Raw genomic sequence first — 25,269 nt, forward strand, 5'->3', positions numbered from 1 at the left:
GTCTTTGTGATTTCTGGAACTCTAAGAGTTGTTGCCATATTTCTCTTTAGAGCTGTAGGACATCCTTTACTGAAATAAATGCCTGATTTGTTGAGATTGATTGCCTGACCTGAAGCAAAGCAATATTGATTTAAGATTTCAGCCAAGTTTTGACATTCTACAATTGTGCCATGCAGGAAGAAGATCGAATCATCTACAAAAAGTAGATGGGACAGAGTAGGGTAGTGGTTGCTCAATTTGATTCCTGTAAGTGAACCCTCCTGAACAGCTTTCTTCATCAGGATAGACAGCACATTGGCCACTATGATAAAGAGATAAGGTGAGAGTGGGTCACCTTGGCGTAAGCCACAGGTGGGTTTGAAAAAAGGTAAGGGCTCCCCATTAAAATTTATGTTGAATGTTACTGTGGTCACACACTGCATAATCTATTGTACCCATAGGTCACAAAATCCCAATTCTGTTACACATGCTTTAAGAAAGTCCCATTCAATGCGGTCATACGCCTTCTGCATGTCCAATTTTAAAACAGCTTGAAACTTATTTTTCCTGTTGCTGGTTCGTAATCTGTGTAGCACCTCCTGAACTATCACTATATTATCCTGAATTTACCTACCTCCCACAAATGCACTTTGTTCCTCCGCGATGATGTATGGTGAAATTGGTTTGAGCCTGTTTGTCAGTACTTTGGAGGTTATTTTGTAAAGAAAATTACAGAGGTTGACGGGGCGATATTGCTCCAGTTTTTTAGGGTGTGGGATTTTGGGTATAATGTGATGAGTGTTCGGTTGAGTGCAGGATCTAGATGGCCAGAGGTGAAGAAGAGCTGCATTACTTGATGGATATCCTTGGAGATTGTTGTCCAGTGTTCTTTATAGAAGATGCCATGAAACCCATCGGGACCAGGTGCCTTGAAAGCTCCTAGCTGTTACATAGCTCTAGAAATCTCCTCCCCTGTAATTGGAGCAATCAAGGTATGATTCATTTGGTCATCCACTAAGGTAGGGATGAGTTGTAAGATGGGTTGCTAGTTGCGGGAGCCCACTAATGTGTATAAATTTTTGTATATTTGTTCTGAAACTTTTAGCTGTTGATCCCCCCGTACCCAATCTCCTCTATCATTTTTTAGCATTGTGATTTGGTTTCGACATCTTCTCTGAATTGTCGTCACGTGAAAAAATCGAGTGTTTTTATCACCCCACTTTAGCCAGCTTATCCTCGACCTCATGCCCCAATACATCTCCTCTTGTCGCCATAGTTGATCGATTTCTTGAGTTAACTTTTTCGCTTTAGCTGATTCTCCATTGATTTATGTGCTATTCATCAGGTTCTGGAGTTCACCTTTCAACCATGTGATCCTCTTCTGAGCATGGCCAAATTTTCTTTTGCTCCACTGTATCAACTGCTGCTGTACTTGCTGCAGTTTCTCCATTACATTAAGATCATGTAAGGCAGGTTCATTCCAGGTATCTTTGACTATGGTTTTGCATTCTTCATTGTCATTCCAGTATGCTTCATATTTAAACTGCTTTCGTTTTCTACGCTTTGGTTGAGCCAGGGATATCAGGAGAGGAGTATGATCCGAGCCTATTGCTGGGAGTGCAATACATTCAGCCTCTGGGTAAGTAACTCTCCACCGAAGCGAACAGAAAGCTCTGTCTAGCCTCTTTTTCACCAGATTCTCTCCCTCACGTTTATTTGACCAGGTGAAAGAGCACCCCTTACATTCCAGGTCCATCAAGGAACATTGATTTACAAAGTCTCTGAAAGCTGTTAACTTGTAAGTTTCTGCTTTGTATTTACCCACTTTCTCCCAGTGGTATAGGATGTCGTTAAAATCCCCCAATCAAAGCCATGGTACTCGATAGTGCACACTTACTGAATAAATCTGCTCCCATAGCCGTATTCTCTCTTTGAAAACATTTGGAGCATGGAGAAAAATGATATTCATTCTCTGGTTGCTGTCTTTTAGATAACATTTGGTGAAGATTGCTGTAGCTGAGGAGGAATTAATGGATAAATGCAGTTGATCATCCCAGAATAAAGCTAAGCCCCCTGCTGTACCTTCCGGATTAACTATATAACTGTTCTGAAACTTTAATCTCCTTTTTAATCTGAGCACTTTCTATTCTGGGTTTTTTGTTTCCATAATGAAAACAAGATTGGGCCTTTCTTGAGTCATAGTGACTCGCAAAGCCTGGATTGTCAGGGGATTGCCCAGCTCCTGACAATTCCAGCTTAAAAGTTTCATGGGTAATTTGGTGGTTTATTAGGGCTAGCCACCAGAGCCCAATGATCTGACTTTTCTGCCACCCTAATAATAGGTGTTTCCTATGACATCCTGACTTTTCAAATCTGATTTCAATTGAATAAATCGGGCCTTTCGTCGACACGTCTATAGTGTTATTCTCTGAGCCGATCACTCATGAGATAACTAGACTATCTGGGAAAATTATTAAGGGATTTTAATGCCAATGGCTTGAGAATTCGACTAAGAATCAACTGCTCGACCGTGCTAATTTGCAAGGATCATTACGGCACACTTAAAAATCGATCAAAGTTCAGAGATAGGTTGATTCAATTGAGATGAGTGATCAAAATGTGGGTGATTCCACATGATTGCAAAATTCTCATCGACGGCACTAAATTGATTTTCTATCGTTTTTGGTACCTTGTGTCCGTATTTGAAACCTTGAGATTTTCACGACAATTGAGAGTCGTCAATGTGTTGAAGATGTACATTGTGACTCGAGATAATCGATCACGGGTCAATCGCACTAAAAAAAAAAATTCATAAAAGCTACCCGATAGACTAGGTCACGCTAAAAGCCCGCCGGATTGAAAATAATCGTGAATTTGAACCCGATTTCAAAAATTGAAAGTTTTGTGGTGTCACAAGCTATTTGAGGAACATCGACTCATTCTCCGAAGAATTTTCAGAGATTCCGGGATTTTTGTGGAAAATCGAATCGAACGTTGCGGAAAATTAATGGAAATTCGGATGGACTCATTTGAAGGAAATTTGGGCTTTCAAGCTGAGCTGTATGGCGAAAGGGACTTATAGAAATTTCGTGGACTTTTTCTACATCAAAATTTGGACATTAAACTGGGAGTTTGTTGAAGAATCTGAATAATCTAAATACCAAAGAGTGAAATTCGGAGCTTGGACTATGGCTGCAATTTTTGTCATCAAAATGGTTAATTATGGGTTTGATTTGTTGGAAAGTAATAGGGGGGACATGTGTTTAATTAAGGAGATAAGATTTGCTGACATTGGGCCCCTCTTTGAGCTTCTCCAACACGTCTTCTTCAATCCTTACCCTCCGCAGCTTCTTGGGCAAGCAAATCCAGCTGCCGTCCATCTCCCTTATCCAATTCTCCTTTGTTTCGGTCTCTGCCTTGCTTTCCTTTCATTTTTCCTTTCACGACAGCTCTCCATCTTCACACACTATAACACCAAATTTTTCCCCCATCTCCAAGCCACGACACGTCCTTGTTTGCTGCATGCTCGGTCAATATTCAAGCGAAGCCCACCTTGTTGACTTCATCTCGCCACTTGTCCCTCAACCAGCAGCTCTTGATCAACCTTCAAGCCCACGAAGCCCAGCAGTTGACCGCTTGTAGCCCACGCCCGCGCCATACGTCCGTCCTCTTCATTTTCTTCGGTCAAGCTCCACGTTCCAGCAAGTGGCCGAAGCTGCTTCTCTGTTTATTTTCAAGCGAGGCCACCTGGTTGACTCCGCAAGCCGCGCGCCCGCCCCCACCTTCTTCATGTCCTTACTTGGACGGCACGAGGTCAAAGTCTCCAATCGGAGGCCCATATTCACAGCGTCTTCATCTTGTCCTCGCGAAGCCAACGACAAAACCCTGCTGCTCCATGGTCGTTTGTCTTCTACCACCGACTCAAAGATCTCCATTTCGCCAACCGAAGCAGCCAGAAAGCCACGATCTTCTCCTTCGTTCGCAACACCTCATTAGCGAAGCAAAGATCATCGTCCTGAGCCGTAAGCCCACCGAGCAGCCCAGCAATTCGGCCCAGCTTCTTCAGCGCAAGTCAGCCGCCGGACGGCCCAATCCAGCCAGCCTCCGTGCCCGTAAATTGCAGCATTTCGGCCCAAAGAGCCAGCCCACTCAGTCCATTAAGTCACCCAGCAAATTCAGCCCATTTGAAGCTTAGTCCAAGCCAAGGCCCAGCAGCCCCGCGAAGCCCAAGACCTAAACTCAGCCTTGCCGAGTTGTGTTGGGCCCGTTTTAGGCCCGGCCCAAGTCCACCGACGCCGCCGAAAATTAAGATTTCGGCCGCCGTGTCGCGTGGTTGTCGCGGTGAACCGGTTTTCGCGATACACCGGTGAGTTTATACTCTAAACTCTGCTTAGTAGGTTAATGACGTTTAAGGGGTGTTAGATTTATTTTATTAGGAATTAGGTGGTTAGTTAGATTAAATTAGAAATTGAATTATTTAATTGAGCATGTTAGGTGGTTAGCATGGTTTAGCTAAGACCTAAATAAATTGTACTATTTATCTAGAAGGGTTCGGGAATTTTCCGAGTCCGTATTGGTATTTAATTTAATGATTTTGGCCTAGGTTAGTATTTTTAGAATTGAAATTGATTTATTTAATTAATTTCAGTAATTATTTAATTATTAATTATTTTTCCGGAAATTAGACCGGGATAGCCGGTGACCGGAATTTCGTGCTGATTGCAATGGTGTGGTTAATTTCTGCAATTGAGTGTTAAATTATGCAAATTGAGTGCTGATTGGATTTTTGGTATTTAATTCCAAAATTGTGAATTTCCAATATTTATTCAGAAAATCCTGTGTGTCGGGTTTTGACACCAAAATGGTTTTTAGTACTATATGAAATAGTGGGATTTTCAAAAAGGATGAATATCAATTTTCTGGATCAAGTTGACCGTGTACCCACACACGAGTAATTTCATATGAATTTCTAATACGACGAAAAAGGCCAGGCTCATCATTTTAATTGAAGCATTTGAGTGCAATGCATGGTGCCCTGGGCCATATTTGAGTGATTGTGTGATGGTTATGAGAAATCGTCCCGGACTATTGAGCTGGACGTTATCCCTATTTGGGATACCCCCTGACAACGGGAAGCCGGTCGCCTTGATTCTCGGACCCTATGCTCCTTCGGGAAAGCCGTCGATAAAGAGACGTGCCGTGCTCAATGGGGTGAGACGATGCCTGGCAATGCCAGAAGACCACCGAACTGAGAGTAGGCCGTGCTATATGCCGAGATCAAAACTAGGAACGCATGATTAATTGAGTGTGGCGTTTCAGTTATTTGGAGCTTATTGTTGCTCATGCTTTTATGTTGTCTGTGATATAAATTATACTGACCTGCAGGTGGATCTGAGACGAGGTAAGTCTCCTTGATTGTGTGATTGCGTGCTTAGGACGCTTCTGGGCGTATTTCCCTCCTAATTGGGGTTTAGAGCTTAGACTCGCTGAGATGATATCTCACCCCGTTGTGGGACAACATTTTCAGGGTCGTCGAGTGGAGGACCTAGAGCTGAGAGGAGGTGATCAGAAGCGTAGGTCAATTAGGACCGCTTCTTTTTAGAAGGCTAGTCTTTTGTAGTCTTTTGGCCATAAACCTATGTACATGACTCAGTATATATATATATAAGCATGTTTGTTTGTGAATCTATTATCCTGCTTTTCTATCCCGAGATGATTACTGTCAGGCGATTTATTTTCGCTTCCGTATGTGCAATAAAATGGAAAGGGTTGGCGACTCGTCCTAGGAAGTCGCAAATTATTATCGACCATATAGGATGGGCACGCGCTCGGGGTCCGGGGCGTGACATTTCCACTAGCTGAGTGCTGTCCCCTGAGTGTTGAGATGATGTTTGTGCTCCATATGGACAGAATCTTTTGACTTTTTTTGAGTTAGTCGACTTCACACATTTCCCTTTCAGCTTTGCAGGAGGGGTCACATCTAGCCCTACTTCAACTTCCTTCATCTGTTCCTCGTGTAGTATCAATACTGATTCATCATCAATGCAGCAGTTGCCCCTCTTCTGGGGGCTTTTCTCTTCAACCAGGATAAGTTCCCGAGATGAGGAGGGTTGGTTAGTTTCCTTTCCCCCTAGCTGGGTATTGCAAACCTGTGTATGCTGAGATAATGATAAACCGTTCCGTTCTGTTGCAGATGCAAGAGATAAGGGGGTTTCAGGCACTACATCCACTTCTTCAGGAGGGAGCCCCTGCTTCCCATAAAATATTTTTCCATAGGGGCTTAGTTCCCTCACCTCAGCTCGTAGCCAGTCGCCACATCGGGCTGGTAAGTTATGTTCCAACCCTAATTCCTTGTAGGGTATTTCAGCACACTCCGTTGCATAATTGCCAATTCTGCCACAGGAATAACAATAGTAGGGCAGTCGTTCATATTTAAATTCAACCTAGAGCCTTTTGCTATCTAGATTCACTACCACACCTGTCTTCAGAGGGCTTGCTAATGGCAGTGTCACTCTGGCTTTGCCTACCTTATAGGTGCTATTTCCCTTTTCCTCCAGTTTCACTTTGACAACTACTCCAAGTTTGGAAGCAATTGCCTCGATAACATCATAGGTAACTCTCCCATAAGGTAAGCCTATAAACTTCACTCAGAAATCACAATGATTAAAATTATAACAAAACTCAAGTGTGTTAGGTTCGCACTACCTAAGTACGAGAAGATGGCTGGAGAAAGACCAAGGCCCAGATTGGAGTACTCTCTGTTTCTCAGCTTCCAATTGGAAGGAGAATGAGAAAAAACCAGGTTCCAGCGTCGCACAGGTAAAGTTCTCCGTCCTCCAAGCTTTTCTCATAAGGCTTATAAAAGCATTGAAGTTCAAAGCAGGGTTTGTGTAAAATCGGCCAAATAGGGTGTTGCGACACTCAAGTAATTTTTCATGAGAGATTGCACCTGGGATATTGACAACGTCGACTGCATTCCAGAGGTTGCCCATACTTTTGCAGAGAGCCCCAAGTCTCCTGTCTTCGTTGTTCTGATCAACCATATCTTGTTTGTAGGGGAATGGGAATTTAGGTGATTTGTGGATTTGAGGGTTGAAGGGAGCTCAGATGAGTGAAGAGAGAGGGGTACCTTGAGGGGAAAGAAATCGGTGAACGAAGAGCAAAGGGGCAGAAATTAGGGTTTCCGAGCACTCAAATGGAGATTTTGAAGTTTAGACATCGCGACGAAGAAAAATCAACAAGAGGAAGAGACGGAGAACCGAAGTAAGCAGAAGCTCCAAGATCGAAGAGGAGAATGACAACAAGACCTACCCAGCTGGTAGAGGGGGACTACACAAGCGGTAGAGGGGAGACTCCATGGCGGAGAGGAGGATCTTGTGTTACAATTTCCATTTCCTTCCATAACTCTTTCTAGTAGCCTTTGGGACTTGAATTGAGCTGTGGGGGCCGTTTATATCCATCTCAAATTGAATGGCTCCTACTTTGTATCTTTTTAGATGCGTTTGACCCCACGACACCTCGCAAAATCCCATCTTCAACCTCCGAATCATTTCAAACTTACCCTTAAAGGCCACGCCCATTAGACTCCACAAAATCAAAGCATGACTCGTTCAAAAAGCTCTAATCGAAACGTCATGTTCGAGAAAGAGGACGACCCGTCAACCATCGAAAAGAGAGGAGCTCCAGCCATAAAAGAAAACCCAGGACACGACGAGGCGACGGCACACCCACTAATCTTAGTACCCTCCAAAGATGCTGCACGTTTCGGACTCTCGCTCGCCATCTGTCGCGAACACTGTCGTTTCCTGTCGCTATTGCTCCAGCCCTCATGATCCATAAAAATTTGGATGTAGTTGTGGAGTATGATAGAGAAAAATAATATTCAAGTGTAGAATTTTTTCTCCTAATGACATATATGTAATTTTCATGATAAAGTAGTAAATAGAGCTTATATTGCTGTTAATGGCATACGTGTAATTTTCATCATAACTATGTATGCCTTAAACTCATGTTATATAATTGGGCAATATGTTTTGTAGTTGTAACGCTCATATTGATACTAATAGCGAAGAGATTACCTAGTGCGACACTATAGTTTTTTTCTTTTTTGATTTTAAAAAGTGTTTTCCACGCAAAAATTCACTTGTTTTCTTCTCTATTTTTTCTCTTCAAAGCTTCATGTTCCTAACAACCGGCATCAACGCCTAGTTCGGTGAAATAGTGGGAGTGATGAATATGGACAAAGGGAAGGTAAAAATAAATTTGATGATGAGGTAAAAGTTTTAATTTTGTCATATTATTTACTAGAAAGTTGGAGTGTATGACTACAATGAGCAATTCGTTTGGTAAGAAAGAGTTGAAGCTTCAAGAAACCCTTGATTTGATTCTTAGCAAGGATATTCGCATAAGAGAGACAGACGATTTTTCAGGTGCTGCCTTGGATACTGAAGGCAGAGGGAGAATCAATCAACAAGGGAAGAATTAGTACCATGGTAGATTGAAGTCCATCGGGAGAAGCAAATGGAGACCTGATGGTGACATAATTTGCTGGATTTACGAAAAGAATGACTATTTAAGACAAAATTGTAGAGCTCCAAAAAGAAACTCAGTATCGAGATCGAAATCAAGAGGAAGAGAAGCCCATGAATGCAACTTTTGAAGAGACGCTTGATAATAATGCTTTAATTTTGAGTATTGATAGTCCAATTGAGTCTTGGATTTTAGATTTAGGTGTGTTGTTTCAATCTAGTTCGTGCAAAGAATTAATGCATAATTTTGTTATTGAAAAGTTTGAAAAATTTTATCTTGCAAATGATGAAGCTTTGAGAAGGGTGAAGTTTATATAAAAGCCACTAATGGATATGTGGAAGATGCATGATGTTAAATATATTGTAGGATTTGATCCCTATAAGTTAATTAGATAGCATAGGTTACATAACTATTTTTGGGGATAGCTCTTGCAAAATAGTTAAAGGTGCTTTGGTTGCGACACAATAAACAAAGTTAGGAATGCTGTACATGATTGAAAGCAGTAGAAAAACTGTAGCAATTGCTGAGTCAAAAGCTGATTCCTAATTGTGGCATTGTAGGCTTGGACACATAAGCGGAAAGGGGATGGAGAGAAAACTTCTCAATCTAAAGTCCATAAATATTGGTTTATGCGAAGATTGCATTATGGGGAAGCAAAAACGTGTCAATTTGTTAAAATTGGGAGAAAAAACGAGAGAGAGAGAGAGAGAGAATTAGAGTTAATGCATATATATATGTGTGGGGACCAACCCTTGGAAGCTTGCACTACTATGTCGCATTTATTGATGACACCATAAAAAATGTATGTTTTTATTTTTTGAAAAATAGATATGATGTGTTTGCTACTTTTAAGATATGGAAATTTGAAGTGAAAAATGAGACTGGCCCGAAGACTAAATGTCTGAGGTTTGATAATGGTGGTGAGTATAATAGTAAGGAGCTCAAGCAATTTTGTGCAAAGAACGGAATCAAAATGACAAAAATTGTTTCCAACAAATTGCAGCAAAATAGAGTTTTTGAGAGGATGAACAGTACTCTGAATAAGCATTTCAAAGTATGAGGATGTATGCAAAATGTGGATGCAATTAATATGGCTAACATATTTGTTAATAGAGGACTTTCGGTTCCACTTGATTTCAAGCAACCAGAAGAAAAATGAAGTGGAAAGAAAGTGAATCTCTTGCATTTGAAAGTTTTTGGTTGTGTTTCATATATCCACATAGATTTTGAAAAAAGAAAGAAGCTTGATGGAAAAGCAAAAAATTGTTTTTTCCAGTGGATATAGTTCTAATCATTTGCATCATCGGTTTTGGAAATAGAACAATAATAAGAACTATTGATGTTATGTTCGATGAAAATGTTGTACAAGGACAGATCCATAGTAGAATCTAGGTTGAAGAAACAATCCGTGGAGGCTAAAAAAGATTAAACTGGAGGGGGTTTCCAAATAATGTTTTAGTTAGAAATCTTGAAATTGTGGCTATAGACTTTGATAAAAAAAACCAAAACAAGAATCACATACGCTTGGACCCACTTTGAAAAAATTTAGTAGAACATCTAAACTTGTATAGAGGTATTTTTCATCATTGCATTATTTGTTTTTAACTAACATTGGTAGACTAAAATTATTTTTGGAAGCAGCGCAAGTTAAAGATTTTGTTAAGTGGAAGTTAGCAATGCGAGTTGAGTTGGATTCACTCAAGAAGATAAGAATTTGGATATTAACTTAGTTACCAGATGGAAAGAAGGCATTGGAAAACAAATGGATATACCGGGTCAAAGAAGAATTTAATTGGTAATAAAAAAAAATTCAATTGAATAAACAGAAATTTTCCCTTCAGTTGTGAAATTGACTACTATAGATTAGGAAAAGTCCTCTAATTGATGTAAACTACTTTATTTGTTATCGTTGCGTTTGTCCTCAATTGAGTCACTTGACTTTAGTTACACTTCAAATGAAAACCCTCTATCATTGAATTCCTAATTAAAACCTGATTTGAATGTGTAGCAAGCATATAGATATGTTGTCCTTTTTTTTTTTTTTTTTTTGGCTGAAATTCTTGGTATTTTTCCGTAGATCTTACCGTTGGATGTGAGAGAGAGAAAGAGAGAATTTGTTGCACCTAAAATGATTTAACTGCAAGGAATGAATCTCTTAAAACGAAAGTACAGGACGAATTTTGAACTAGAGTTATATAAACATCGTTCGTGCAAGGTTATTCTCTCTATACTCTTGCAGTTAACAATTTCGTTTGCCTTCAATAGCTCTTCTAGCAGTCGTTGGGACTCGAATTGAACTGCGTGGGGGCCGCTTATAGCCATCTCAAATCAAATGGCTCCAGCCTTGTATCTTTTTACGTGCATTTGACCTCGCGACACCTTGCAAAATCCCATCTTCAACTTTATAATCATTTCAAACTTACCCTTAAGCACCACGCCCATTAGACTCCACAAAATCAAAGCAGGGCTCGTTCAAAAAGCTTAGATCGAGACGTCAAGTTCTAGAAAGAGGACGACTATCGTCAACCCTCGATTCGTCCCCGATTGGACGACCAGGCAACAGAACACCCCACTAATCTCACGAACCTCCGAAGAAGCTGCGTTGCGGGCTCTCACTTGCCCCCGCTTTTAACGTTGGAGCGTTCCATCAGTCGCGAACACATTTCCCGTCGCTGTTGCTCCAACCCTCATGACCCGTCAAAGTTTTGATGGAATTGTGGGATCTTATAGAGGAAAATAATATTTTAAGTGCAAAACTTTTACTGCTGATGACATACATGTTATAGAGATTTTACTGTTACTAATGGCATATATGTAATTTCCATCATAACTATGTATGCCCTAATCTCTTGCTGTATATTTGGGTAATATGTTTTGTAGTTGTAACGCTGATATTGATATTGATAGTGGAGAAATCCATGATTTTTTTTTTTCTAATTTTGGAAAACATTTTCCATGTAAAAATTCACTTGTTTTTTCTCTTTAAAGATTCACGTTCCTAACTACTGGTATCAGATCCTCGTTTGGCAAAATAGTGAGGGTGATGCATATGGATGAAGGGAAGGTGAAGATCAATCAGTTCAATGATAAAGACTTTGGTTTCTAAAAGATACAAATTGAGGATATGCTATATTAGAAGAACTTGCATTAGCCTCCAGTGAGAGAGTAACCACATCCTATAAAGCAAGCAAAGTGAGAATTGTTAAATCGTCAAGCTCAGGGTGTGATTCATTTCACATAAGCACAGAATGTTGCCTTCAAGATCGCTAATGAGACAACAACGGCAAATTTGATGAGGGCGTTGTCCAACCTTTTGCATCAAACAAGATACATTTGATGCAATGTTTTTTCAATCTGAAAATGGGCAAAGGTGCTTCTTTGATAGATCTCATCAATAAATTCAACATGATCACAACCCAATTGAGTTAGGTGGAAATCAAATTTGAAGATGAGGTAAAAATTTTAATTTCGTTATCTTTTTTACTTGAAAGGTGAAGTGTAATTATCACTGCAATGAGCAAATCTTGATTCATCCCCCATGAGGAAGTGCCAAAACATTTGACTCTTTACTGGTAAGAAAGATTTGAAGTTTCAAGAAATCCGCGATTTGATTCTTAGCAAGGATATTTGCAAAAGAGATATTGGTGAATTTTTAGGTGCCACCTTTAAATACCGAAGGCAGAGAGAGAAGCAATCAACAATGGTGGAACTAGTATCGTGGTAGATTTGCAAAAAGAATGGCCATCTAAGAACAAATTGTAGAGCTCCAAAAAAGAAAATTCAATATTGAGATCAAAATCAAGAGGAAGAGAATGAATGCAACTTTTAAAGAGACACTTGATAATGACACTTTAATTTTGAGCATTGATAGTCCGATTGAATTTTGGAATCTAGATGTAAGTGTGTCATTTCACTCTACTTCGTGCAAATAATTAATCCATAATTTTGTTATCATGAAGTTTGGAAAAGTTTATCTTGTTGATGATGAAACTTTGAATATTATGAAAAAGGGTGATGTTTACATAAAAGCTACTAGCGGATATCAATGGAAGCTGTATGATGTTAAATATATTCTAGGACTTAAGTGAAACTTGATCTCTATAAGTTAACTAGACAACAAAGATTATAAGAACTATTTGTGGGGATAAATCTTGGAAAATAGTTAAATGTGCTTTGATTGTAACACGGAAGCAAACTTGGGAATGTTGTACATGACTGAAAGCAGTAGAGAAACTGCAGCAGTTGCTAAGTTAGAAGCTTATTCCAAATTGTGGTGTTGCAAGCTTGGATACATAAGCGGAATGGGAATGGAGTTGTTAGCATCTAAGGGAAAATTGCTTGATCTAAGTCCATAAATATTGCTTTATGTGAAGATTGTGTTATGGGCAAGCAGAAATGTGTCAGTTTTTCAAAAATTTGGAGGAAACTGAAAAAAGGAAAATTAGAGGTTATGCATACAAATGCGTGGAGACCAGCCCTTGGAGGCTTGCATTACTATGTCGCATTTATTGGCAACACCACCAGAAAGGTATGTGTTTATTTTCTAAAAAATAAATCTGATGTGTTTGTTACTTTTAAGAGATGGAAAGCTGAATTGGAGAATTAGACTAGCCTGAAAATTAAATTTTTGAGATCCGATAGTGGTGATGAATATAATAACAAGGAGCTCAAGTGATTTCTGCAAAGAGAACAAAATCAAAATGACAATAACCATTCCCGGTAGGCTGCAACAAAACAGAATTTCTAAGAGGAAAAACAAAACTCTAAAGAGCCTGCAAGAATATGAGGATGCATGCAAAATTAGCCAAGATGATTTGAGCATATACAATTAATACAGCAATATATCTAGATAATAGAGAATCTTTAGTTTCACTTGATTTTAAGCAACTAGAAGAAGAATGCAATGGAAAGAAAGCGAATCTCTCGCAGTTGAAAGTTTTTGATAGTATTTCATATATCCACCTAGATTTTGAAAATAGAGTGTGCAAAAGCTAAAAATAATTTTTTATTGGATATGGTTTTGACTATTTGGGTCATTGATTCCAGGATGAATAAAATAGAAAAATAATAAGAACTACTAATGTTATATCCGATGAAAATATGTTGTACAAGGACAAATCTATGGTAGAATCTAGTGTGGAGAAACAATCGATGGAGGCTAGAGAGATTGAACCGGAGGGGGTTTCTAGGAATGTTCTAGTTCGAAATCTTGAATTTGTGGCCGCAGAAAATCATACGCTCAAACCCACTTTGAAAAAATCTAGTAGAACATCTAAAATTGTATAGGGATAATCTCCATCATTGCATTATTTACTTTTAACTAACTTGACAAACCAAAATTATTTTTGGAAACAATACAAGTTAAAGAATTTGTTGAGCAATGCGAGATGAGTTTGATTCCCTCGAGAAGAACGCAATTTGGATATTAGTTATCTAATGGGAAGAAGGCATTGTAAATAAGGGGATGTACTGGGTCAAAGAAGAATTTGATTGGTAGTAAAAATTTTCAATTGAACATACATAAATTTCCTTCTCAATTGTGTGGAATTGACTACTGTCAAGCTAGGTAAAGTCCTCTATTTTGCTTAAACTACTTTATCAGTTATTGCTGCGTTTGTTCTCAGAGTCACTTGACTTTAATTATACTTCAAATGAAACCCTCTATTGTTGAATTCCTGATTAAAACCTAATTCGAATATGTAGTTTGCAAATAGACATGTTGTCTATTTTTATTTTTTTTTTCATTTTTTTGCTGAAATTGTTTCTTTTGTTTTTTTTTTCTTTGTAGATCTTACTGTTGAATGTGAGAGAGAAAAAGAGAGAAAATTTGTTGCACCTTAAATGATTTAATTGAGAGGAATGAATCTCTTAAAACGAAAGAACAGGATGGTTACAAATTTCAACTAGAGTTATATTAACATCGCTCGTGGGAGGTTCTTCTTTCTATACTCTTGCATTTACGATTTCTTTTTCCTTACAAAAAAAATATATATTATTTTTCCTTCCATAGTTCTTCTAGTAGCCGTTGGGTCTTGAATTGAACTACGTAAGGGGCGCTTATATCCATCTCAAATCAAATGGCTCCAACCTTGTATCTTGTACATGCACATTTGACCTCGCGACACCTTGCAAAATCCCTCTTCAATCTTCGAATCATTTCAAACTTACCCTTAAACGCCGCGCCCATTAGACCCCACAAAATTAAAGCAGGGCTCGTTCAAAAAGCTCACGTCCAAACGTCAAGTTCTAGAAAGAGGACGACTGTCGTCAACCCTCGAAAAGAGAGGAGCTCGAGCTGCAAAGGAAAACCCCACACCAAAGACGCAAGAGATTCGTCCTTCATTGGACGACGAGACGAAAGCACGCCCCACTAATCTCACGAACCTTCGAATGAGCTCCGCCTTTTGGACTCTCACTTGACCCCGTTTTCTACGTTGGACCGTTCCATCCGTCCAATTTTGATCTTGACCAAAATAATAATAAAAATTCCAGGATTTGATCAAGGAAAAAAAATGAAATAGGTACGGCATACGTTCAAGAAAATTATCAAAAAAGTTATAAACCTATTATAAGTATACCAATTCGATCATAAACATTTTTTTTATCAATTCAGTCTTAAACATTTTGCATAAATTCAGTTTATTTAACCAATTTTGGTTGGTTGGCACTAACCATCTGGCCAACGCTAACATGGCGATTTTTTTAATAATTTTTATTGTTTCGAATTTTTCATTAATTTTTTTTCTTTTTCTTTTTCTTTTTCCTTTACCTTTTCCTTTTCTTTTTTTCTCTTCTTCCTCCTTTGGCTTCTTTTCCCCACTCAATAAGCCGTTGGCTACTAGAGAGGGTTGCAACCCTTGTCTACCTCACCATGGTCTTACTGTAAGTGGGTGAAAGCCGCCATGGCCTCTCCAACCTTGGGCAAATCTGCCTTTGCTCATGGCCAACAAGGCCATGGCAAGGCTGGCCTCGCCCGCAGCCCCTAGGCCTAGTAAGGCTTGCGACCCTTGTCGGTAGCCGATGAGGGTTTCATGGCCCTTGTCCAACGGCTGGCAAGCCTCATCAAAGCCTCACTAGCCATTCCACGAAAAAGAAGCCAAAGGAGGAAGAAGAGAAAAAAGAAAAAGGAAAGGAGAAGAAAAAAAAACTCGTAAAAAAATTCGAAAAAAATATCTAGAAAATGCCATGTTGGCGTTGGCCAAACGGTCGATGCTTATCCGTATCCATGTTAGTGCCGGCTAGCCAAAATTGATTAGATAGAATAAACTAACATAATTACAAAATGTTTAGTATAAAATTGATAATAGAAAAAGTTTATCACTAAATTGACATAATTATCATAAGTTTAGGGCTTTTTTTGGCAATTTTTCCCAACATTCAAAGATCGTGAAATCTCAGTTTGACCCAAGACAAGTCTATTCTTTACCCCCGTCACACGACAAGTGTCTGTGACTCTGGCAATTCCGAGACCTATAAATGCACGTACCTGCCACCCATTAGAAAGCATCAAGATAAGCATTCAATTTCCAACCCCCCACCAAGAAAGATAAAGCATTGATAAACGTCCACCCTTGTCAAACCCCAACGATCCAAGACCAAAACCAAACCCGAAAAACCTTCAAAAATGAGACTTTTCATCCTCGCCGCCGCCGCCCTCCTTCTCCTCCAAGTCTCGGCCGCCGGGGCTGTCCGCACAGAGCCACTGCTCGGGGGGTGGCACCCGATAAAGAACCTGAGCGACCCGTACGTGAGGGAGATCGCTGAGTTCGCCGTCAAGGCGCGCAATGACCAGGCCAAGACGGGGCTGGTGCTGGAGAAGGTGGTGAAGGGCGAGACGCAGGTTGTGGCGGGGATGAACTACAGGCTCGTCGTCGAGGTCAAGGACGGGACCAACACGAAGAGCTTCGAGGCCCTCGTCTGGGACAAGCCGTGGGAGCACTCCAGGCGTCTCTCGTCGTTCAAGGCCGTAAAGGGCAAGGCATGAGGCCGTTGTTTCGCCGTACTTCTGCATTATTACTAATAATCCTCGGTCATGTTACAGTTTCAGTAGTTTGAGGATAAAATAAGCGTCCATAGAAGTGAGATCTGGTTGTGCATCGCTAGGGATGGGTGTCCCAGTCTGATCTGGCGGGCTGTTTCTGTCTGAAACCTTGTTGCAATTCGAGAAATCCCATGTTTTCTTTTCCTTTTCTTATTCTGTTCTTGCTTTTCTTGGTCTGATGTTGCTGCATGCGACGTGCAAGAATCTTGCGAAGATGGATCAGATTAGGTCAGCCGAAGAGAGAAATCTGCATAAGAAGTAAGATCTGCCGTTGATCTTTGATTTGGGAGGAGGGATGGTAGAGAAACGACGCAGACGCAGATGACGGTGGGACCTCAGCAGATTTCACCGGGGGATTGATTTTTGCGTGCATGCTAGGACATTCTCACGTGAACTATGGGGAAGGGACAGACCTATAGACCGGCTATAAATCACTATTTTGTACAATACCTTTTAACTATGATACGAAATAAAGAAAAAGGGTTGTTTTCAGAAAATTATCGTGTGTCGAGGATTAATTTTGTTGACTTTTGGCCGAAAATAGTTTTTTGGCGGCAAAAAAAAGCGCAAATGCTAAAGCTTGACATGGAAGCCACTTAAGAATCAAAAGTTTCGAATGGTATATTTAAGTGTCACTTTCTTTGAATAATGGGATATTTAAGTGCCAACTTTAGTAAAGGGTGCCGAAAATTTGACATTGCTTATTTATAAATAATAAAAGTCGCCTAAGTGTCACTTCAATGTAACTATGATAAATTTACCCTTCATTAGTTTCTTTTAAAATTTTATTATCAAATTATTGAGTTAGATGACGTGGCAATTGATGATTGTATCAATTTAGGGTTTTACCATTTGTTTGTTACAAGTGTATCAATTTTATGATTTTTCGCGATATTAATCTAAGTTAACGAATGGTATATTTGTTACAAATATATCGAGTTTGAAATTTTGGCAATCTAAAAATTAGTTTATGTTAAATTTGTCACAGGTATACCAATTTAGAGTTTTACCCTCCATTTGTCATAAGTGTACCAATTTTGTATTTTTTGTGATATTAATTCAATTTAATGAATGATACATTTGTCATAAATGTACTAGTCTAAGGTTTTTGACGATCAAAAAATTGGTTTTAGGTAAATTTGTCACATTTGTACCAATTTAGTATTTCTAATAGTCAAAAAATTAGTTTAGAGTAAATTTGTCATATGTATATCATTTTAGAATTTTTCATGGTCTTAACTCTATTTTTTTTTTAAATTCAATATTGGGCCAATACTTTTCTTTATTTTTTATTTCAATAATGATTCTTGTAGTAGTTGTCATGACCTTCCCGTTCACATCTTATGTTCAATTTCAACATGCAATTTAATCTATTTAAGTCAGCCACAAATTATTTATTGGTGGGTCAATCTAAAATCCAAGTGTGAGAAAATACTTTACTTCTACAAGCGAGAAATTTAATGGATTTTGGGACTTGATTATACTAGATCAAACAAACGCCAATCCGGTACATTTTCTCTTTATTTTCGAAAATATTTGTTCAAGCAATCTTAGATTGATTTTAAACATAGCCACTAATATATGATAGATGATCATGTGTATGCGCAACCATTAAAAATAACACTCAATAATCAAAGCATTAAATAAACAAATTGCTATAAAAAAGTGGAAATTCAAATGCATCAAGATAATTAATTTTCTAAGTATAAGCAAAGCAACTAAAATACTACACCTTGCCCAACCATGATCCTCTTAACCATTCAGCTACTCTCTCTTTTTGTTTATTTTTTTTTCATTTATGAAAACTAGCTAAATGCAATTCTATTCTAAGTTAAACATGCCTAATTTATTATTCTAATGACATGTGTCATGACCTAATTCTAATGATGGGCAAATAAAATTAAGTTATTCTAATATGACAAGCAGTCTATAATGACCGTGGCATGCAATCACTAGATGACATGACACTAATGACATGGCATGGATGGTGACATGGCATGGATGGTGACATAACAATCATGATGACACAACATAAATAATGGCATGATATATGACATGGCATGTGACATGGTATGGCATGTTATGGCCTAGCAATATGATATGGCGTTGATGACATGACAAGTAGTGATGCGTGGATGATGCAATTAAATCCATACGATATGCACATGTTATTTTTTTTATGATTGTTCATTAAAATTCCTAATAAATAATTAATAAAATAATAGGAAAATAACAAAATCAGTCCATAAAATTTGATTCAATGTGCAATTTGGTCCATAAACTTTTAATTTGTTCAATGAACTTTTAATTTGTTCAATGTAATCCCTAAACTTTTGGTACATGTTCAATATAGTCCCTAAACTCTATGAAAATGTTTAATGTAATCCCTAGTCTTGAATTATGGAATGACTACATTGAACATTTTCACACAGTTTAGGGACTATATTGAATATGTATCAAAAGTTCAGGAATTACATTAAACAAATTAAAGTTCAAGGATCACATTACACATTAAGCTGAAGTTTAGAGATCACATTGAACAAACTAAAAGTTGAAGGATCAAATTGCACATTGGGCCAAACTTCAAGAAATGTTTATATAATTATCCCTACAATAAAATACCTAAAGTAAAAGATTATCGGACTTGAATTAGGAAATAATCTAAGTTAAATCCTATTCATACTTGGAATCTTATCCTAACTATTTAAGTATCATCTAAACACGCAATCCTATCTAAAAAATAAATCAAATCTATCATGCAAGGCTACATTTTTGTTTTTTTTTTGTTTTTGTTTTTTTTCAAATAAGCAAATCAAACAACAAGATAAGCTCAAAATTGTAAAGAAGATATACATTCAAGTTAAGCTTGGAAACAAATAAACCGACACCCTGATTTTAGTGCCTAAAGATCAAGTTGCCGATTTTCTGTGCAATCCATAACCCAATCTTAATACTTAAAGATTGAATTACTGATTATTTGCACGTTTCGAATTAGGAAATTTTCTTCATTTTGATATGCCTAAAATCTCAAAATATTCCAATTAGATCGCAATAATCGCCAAGATAATTCGAATTTGGACCAGATAACTACGTAGTTTGAAGATTTGTTTCCGAAACAGGATTGACGGCAGAGGATCTTGGTGATCGGCGATGATGAGGGGCTCTTGGTCTCCACTAAACTTGGTGGCGGTGAAGCTGCTCGCTGGTCAGCTTGGTGTTGCAAGGAACTCTGGAAAAGCCTGCAAAACAGAGAACTTCTGAGTTGTGGTGAGATAGCCGAGGGTGCTGGGCTCGGTGAGGACTCCATAAGTGCAAGGGGCGAAATGGTGAAGCTTAGCACGGTGAGGACTCGACCATAATGGTGCAAGGCTCCTAATTGATGCGAATTCACGATTGGCTGAGGATGATGCAGCAAGTCTCAGTGATCGTTGCAAGAGGTGTCGCGGGCCGAGGACAGTCACAGGCTAGGAACTCCTTGATGCCCTAGGTACTTGCGGTGGCTTTTGACTAGAAGGGGTTGATCGCGTCATCGCCTTGCGGTGCAGGGCTGATAGTGTCGATGACAATAGTAGCTTTGTCAACGGTGCAAGGTCGAACAGTAGAGCAGCAGGGGCATGACTAGCTTGTTAAAATTATGACTGCTTCACCATCGGTGCAAGGATCATAGCAAGGTCGAGAGAGGTAAAGCAAAGCTGCAACTGGCAGGGCTTCATTGAAAGGCTCGAGCAACCTTCAAAAGTTGGTTTTCAGCTATCCTAGGTAAGTAATACTATCTCTTCTATAAATTTGTGAACTTATGTCTTGAAAGGTGTATCTCTTCTATAAATTTGTGAACTTATGTCTTGAAAGGTGTAGAGATTCAAACAGTGTAAGCTAGGAAAGAATATGTTTGTTGTATAAATCTAAATCGGGCATCTACTACTCTTTAGCCATTTGAGAATGGTTTATGAAATATGTTGCGAAGGTTTACATATATTTATTGCTTTACAAACGCATTTATGAAATGAATTTTAAAATGATTTGAGGAATCTCTAATGAAAGGTGTTACAAAAGGTTATCGATTTGTGAATTCGGTTAATAAAGAATTCTAAAATTGTTTGTGAAATGTATTATATTTGATGAATGAAGTTCGGGAAGATTATGTATTTTATTTTGTGAAATCAATTGGCGATATTGATTATGAATTTTGATTCCAAGTATTAGAGGATGTGGATTTGGTACTCAATATTGTTGTAAATCAATTAAGTAACTTGTGATATGCATACTAGTTTCTGGATATTCTTGTGGGCTAGCCATCCACAATATAGGTGGAGAATCTTGATTACTTTGTCATAGGGCATTATGCGTGATCATGGTTAGATACTTGAGCACTAGTTTATTCGATAGAATGGATGATTGACATATAACTTGAGATTGGTCAATGGACTGTATCATTGACGTCTGATTTGATGAGGTTAATTAATGGACTAGATTATTGATATATGTTTTGATATTTTAAATGAAATGGGTAATTTTGTTATGATTTAGTTACATTTAAGTAATATATAACTCATTTCGATATTGAAAATTGTTATATTCTGATTTGGGTCAAATGAATGTGGTATGGTGTTATAAACGTATCTCTTAAAACGAAAGCGTAGGATGTTTACGAATTTTGAACTAGAGTTATATAAACATGGCTCGTGCAAGGTTTTTCTTTCTATACTCTTGCATTTACAATTTCATTTTTCTTACAGACCCAAAAAAATTTCTTTTTCCTTCCATAGCTCTTCTAGTAGCCGTTGGGTCTTGAATTGAACTGCGTGGGGGCCGCTTATATCCATCTCAAATCAAATGGCTCCAACCTTGTATCTTCTACATGCAAATTTGACCTCGCGACACCTTGCAAAATCCCTTTTCAACCTTCGAATCATTTCAAGCTTACCCTTAAACGCCACGCCCATTAGACTCCGCAAAATCAAAGCAGGGCTCGTTGAAAAAGGGTCAGATCGAAAAAGAGGACGACTGTCGTCAACCCCACACCAAAGACGCTTCGGACTCGTCCTTCATTGGACGACGAGACGAAAGCATGCCCCACTAATCTCACGACCCGTCAAATGAGCCCCGCGTTTTGGACTCTTACTTGACCCCGTTTTTTTTACGTTGGACCATTCCATTCGCCCAATTTTGATATGAGGCCAAAATAATAATAAAAAAAAAATCCCAGGATTAGAACGAGAAAAAAAAAAGACATAAGTATAAGTTACATTCAGAAAATTACCAAAAAGTCATAAACCTATTATAATTGTACAAATTCAATTCTAAACATTTTTTTTGCCAGTTCAGTCTTATAACTTTTGCAAGTATGTCAATTCAATCTGTTCAGCCAATTTTGGTTGGTCAATGTTGACTTGGCAATTTTTTTAATAAATTTATATTTTTTCAATTTTTTTATCAATTTTTTTATTAATCTTTTCTTTTTCTTTTTCTTTTTATTTTTTTTTTTTTTATTTTTTCCTTTTCCTTCTCTTTTTTTTCTCTTATTCCTCCTTGGCTTCTTTTCCCCACTTGCCAGCTAGTGGGGTAGGGCCACAAAGCCCTTGCTGGTTGCCAACGAGGGTCGCAACCCTCATCCTCCTCGCCATGGCCTCGCCAGCCTAGGGCAAGTCCACCTTCACCTGCAGCTAGTAAGGCCAAGACGAGGTTGGCCTTGCTCATTGCCCTCAAGCCTAACAACGACTACAACCCTCACTAGAGGTTGGCGAGGGCTTCACAGCCCTTGCCTAGTGGCCGATGAGCCTCATTGGAGCCTCACCAACCATTGCAAGGAAAATAAACCAAATGAGCAAGAAGAGGAAAAAAAAAAAGGGAAAAGGGAAAGAAAAACATAATTGCCATGATTGGCCAACACCAGTCAATATCCACATTAGCGCCAGTCTACCAAAATTGGATGGATTAATTGAATTAACACAATTACAAAATGTTTAGCACTAAATTGATAAAAAAAAATTATAATTAAATTGGCACAATTACAATAAATTTAGTACTTTTTGGGTAATTTCCCCCACGTTCAAAGATCATGAAATCTAATTTGCAATTCACTCGCTTAAATCTGAGCTTCGAAGGAGACATTGTTGAACTTCGGACAATCACCTCGTCCCGACGTGCATGGTTCACCTCTTACAAAACTAAAAGATTGGACTTAACCTAGCACGTAAAAATTGAATCATGATATTATCTGACAGCTAAATGGGAACATAGGATCTAATGAACAGATTAAATAATGATAATAATAATATAAACCCCTCTTAAAAACACATGATCGGTCGCGTATCTAATATTTCTCGTTCTAGATGCGTACCCTTACATCTTCTTTAACACGTACCTTGCCAAATCCTAAGAGGTAAAGCACTTAGCCATGACTTCCAATTTGACCCAAGACAAGTCTATTCTTTTCCCCCGCCACACGACAAGTGTCCGTGACTCTGGCAATTCCAAGGCCTATAAAACACGTACCCACCATCCTTGAAAGCACCAAGATAAGCATTCAATTTCCAACTCCCCCACCAAAAAAGATAAAGCACAGATAACCATCCACCTCTGTTAAACCCCAACGCTCCAAGACAAGACCCAAGAAAAACAGCTATCGAAACCAAGGACCAAACCCGAAAAACCTCTGAAAATGAGACTTCTCATCCTCGCCGTCGCTGCCGTCCTCCTCCTCCAAGTCTCGGCCGCCGGGGCCGTCCGCACGGAGCCGCTGCTCGGGGGTTGGCACCCGATAAAGAACCTGAGCGACCCGTACGTGAGGGAGATCGCTCAGTTCGCCGTCAAGGCGCGCAACGACCAGGCCAAGACGGGGCTGGTGCTGGAGAAGGTGGTGAAGGGCGAGACGCAGGTCGTGGCGGGGACGAACTACAGGCTCGTCGTTGAGGTCAAGGACGGGACCAACAAGAAGAGCTTCGAGGCCCTCGTCTGGGACAAGCCGTGGGAGCACTCCAGGCGTCTCTCGTCGTTCAAGGCCGTAAAGGGCAAGCCATGAGGTCGTCGTTTGGCCGTACTTCTGCATTATAGCTAATAATCCTCGGTCATGTTACAGTTTCAGTATTTTGAGAATAAAATAAGCGTCGGTAAGCGTCGGTAGTAGTGAGATCTGGTTGTGTATCGCTAGGGATGAGAGTTCCAGTCTGATCTGGTGGGCTGTTTCTGTTTGAAAACTTCGGTGCAATTCGAGGGATCCCATGTTTTCTTTTCTTTTTCTTGTTCTGTTCTTGCTTTTCTTGGTCTGATGTTGCTGCATGCGACGTGCAAGAATCTCGCGAAGATGGATCGGATTAGGTCAGCCGAAGAGAGAAATCTGCGTATGAAGAAAGATCTGCTGTTGATCTTTGATTTGGCATGGGGGCGGTCGAGAAACGCCGCCGGTGACGGTGGGACCGCAGCAGATTTCACGGGGGATTGATTTTTAAGTATATGCTAGGATATTATCCCGTGAACTATGGGGAAGGGGCAGACCTATAGACCGGCTGTCAATCACTCTTTTGTCCAACACCTTTTTACTATGTTAGATATGAAATAAAGAAAAAGGGTTGTTTCAGACAAATTATCATGTGCCGACGATTGATTTTGTTGATTTCTGGTCGAAAAGAAAATGATGGTTTCTTGACCGTAGGGACTCGACAAAATTTAAGAGCGCATTTGGTGGTGGGACGTTGGATGAAAAGTCTTCGAGATAACTAATTTAGGCTTTGGGGCAAAAAAAGAAAACTAAGAAAAATAAAATAAAAAGATGGGGATGACGAAGGAATGAACACTTTTCATAGTTCCATGCAACTTAGCAGCGAGACCATCAAATAGATGGGTTAAGGCGGCTTTGTGTCTAAAAGATCGAAACCATAATAAATATGGAACCATTAGGCAGCATAATTTTAGCTCCTCATAAACATGTTCATACTCGATCTGGACCCAACCAAGTTCCACTTCTTAGCAATTACTCTTTATAAATTGCTAATTTTATTAGACTATTTTGATCTTCCTACGACACTAATATAAAACGATTGTTATGGTGCGGGGGAGACAATAGTCAATTATAATTAGCTTTATGATTGAGGGGAAGAACTTATACGGTTGTCTATTTATTTTTTTCAACGTTTTTGGCTGAAATTCTTTTTCTTCCGTTGATCTCGCTGATGGATGGAACATGGGAGAAAATATGTGAATTCCATTAATTCAAAAACTAGATTATATAAAAGAAAGTGAAATTTACGAAGTTTGAGTATCATGTAGTGACTATTGTTCAATTCATTGAATAATTTTTCTCTAGACTTATCCTTGTTTATAATGATAAGGATCTTGTTAACAAGTCCCTCATAAGCAAACATAACTAATAGAGAACTTTTCAATCTTCAAAAGCGTTGATTGCACATGACACGAAAAAAATAGTGCATTTTAAAAATGCAAATTTTCTTTAAGCGATTTCTTAACAAGTAACATGATTGTTGAGATATACATGTGAATTGTATTAGAGAAATCTCGCATTAAAAAATTGATGGGGTATAGTGTAGTTAATAAATTTAGTTGATTCATTTAGCTTAAATTTGTGAGTGAAGACGCGTCTGACCGGATATGTTGATAGGCTCGAACTTGAGTCCCCTCTTGGAGATCTCCTTAGGCGAATGTATTAGATTTCAGCTGTGCCTCCTAGTAAATGGTATCAAAGCTGGCGGTGGATTGGTGGGGTA

At 38.9% G+C, this 25,269-nt stretch overlaps 2 protein-coding genes across 2 annotated transcripts; both read left to right on the plus strand.

Moving 5' to 3' along the window:
- The first annotated feature begins 16,132 nt into the window (after window positions 1-16,132).
- Window positions 16,133-16,492, plus strand: LOC104445633 (cysteine proteinase inhibitor 1). Its single transcript, XM_010059539.3, has one exon. It carries the CDS (start codon window positions 16,133-16,135, stop codon window positions 16,490-16,492), a length of 360 nt encoding a protein of 119 aa, XP_010057841.2.
- A 6,560-nt stretch (window positions 16,493-23,052) lies between these two features.
- Window positions 23,053-23,782, plus strand: LOC104431359 (cysteine proteinase inhibitor 1-like). Its single transcript, XM_039312207.1, has 2 exons — window positions 23,053-23,155; window positions 23,186-23,782. Exon 2 carries the CDS (start codon window positions 23,211-23,213, stop codon window positions 23,568-23,570), a length of 360 nt encoding a protein of 119 aa, XP_039168141.1. The 5' UTR covers window positions 23,053-23,155; window positions 23,186-23,210; the 3' UTR covers window positions 23,571-23,782.
- Window positions 23,783-25,269: the final 1,487 nt, after the last annotated feature.

This window comes from Eucalyptus grandis, chromosome 5 (assembly GCF_016545825.1).
Source record: "Eucalyptus grandis isolate ANBG69807.140 chromosome 5, ASM1654582v1, whole genome shotgun sequence".
Classification (NCBI taxonomy): Eukaryota; Viridiplantae; Streptophyta; class Magnoliopsida; order Myrtales; family Myrtaceae; genus Eucalyptus; species Eucalyptus grandis.

Bases quoted from the DNA above. Each gene is read 5' to 3' on its own strand.
- LOC104431359 (XM_039312207.1), top strand. From the start codon at position 23,211: ATGAGACTTCTCATCCTCGCCGTCGCTGCCGTCCTCCTCCTCCAAGTC.
- LOC104445633 (XM_010059539.3), top strand. From the start codon at position 16,133: ATGAGACTTTTCATCCTCGCCGCCGCCGCCCTCCTTCTCCTCCAAGTC.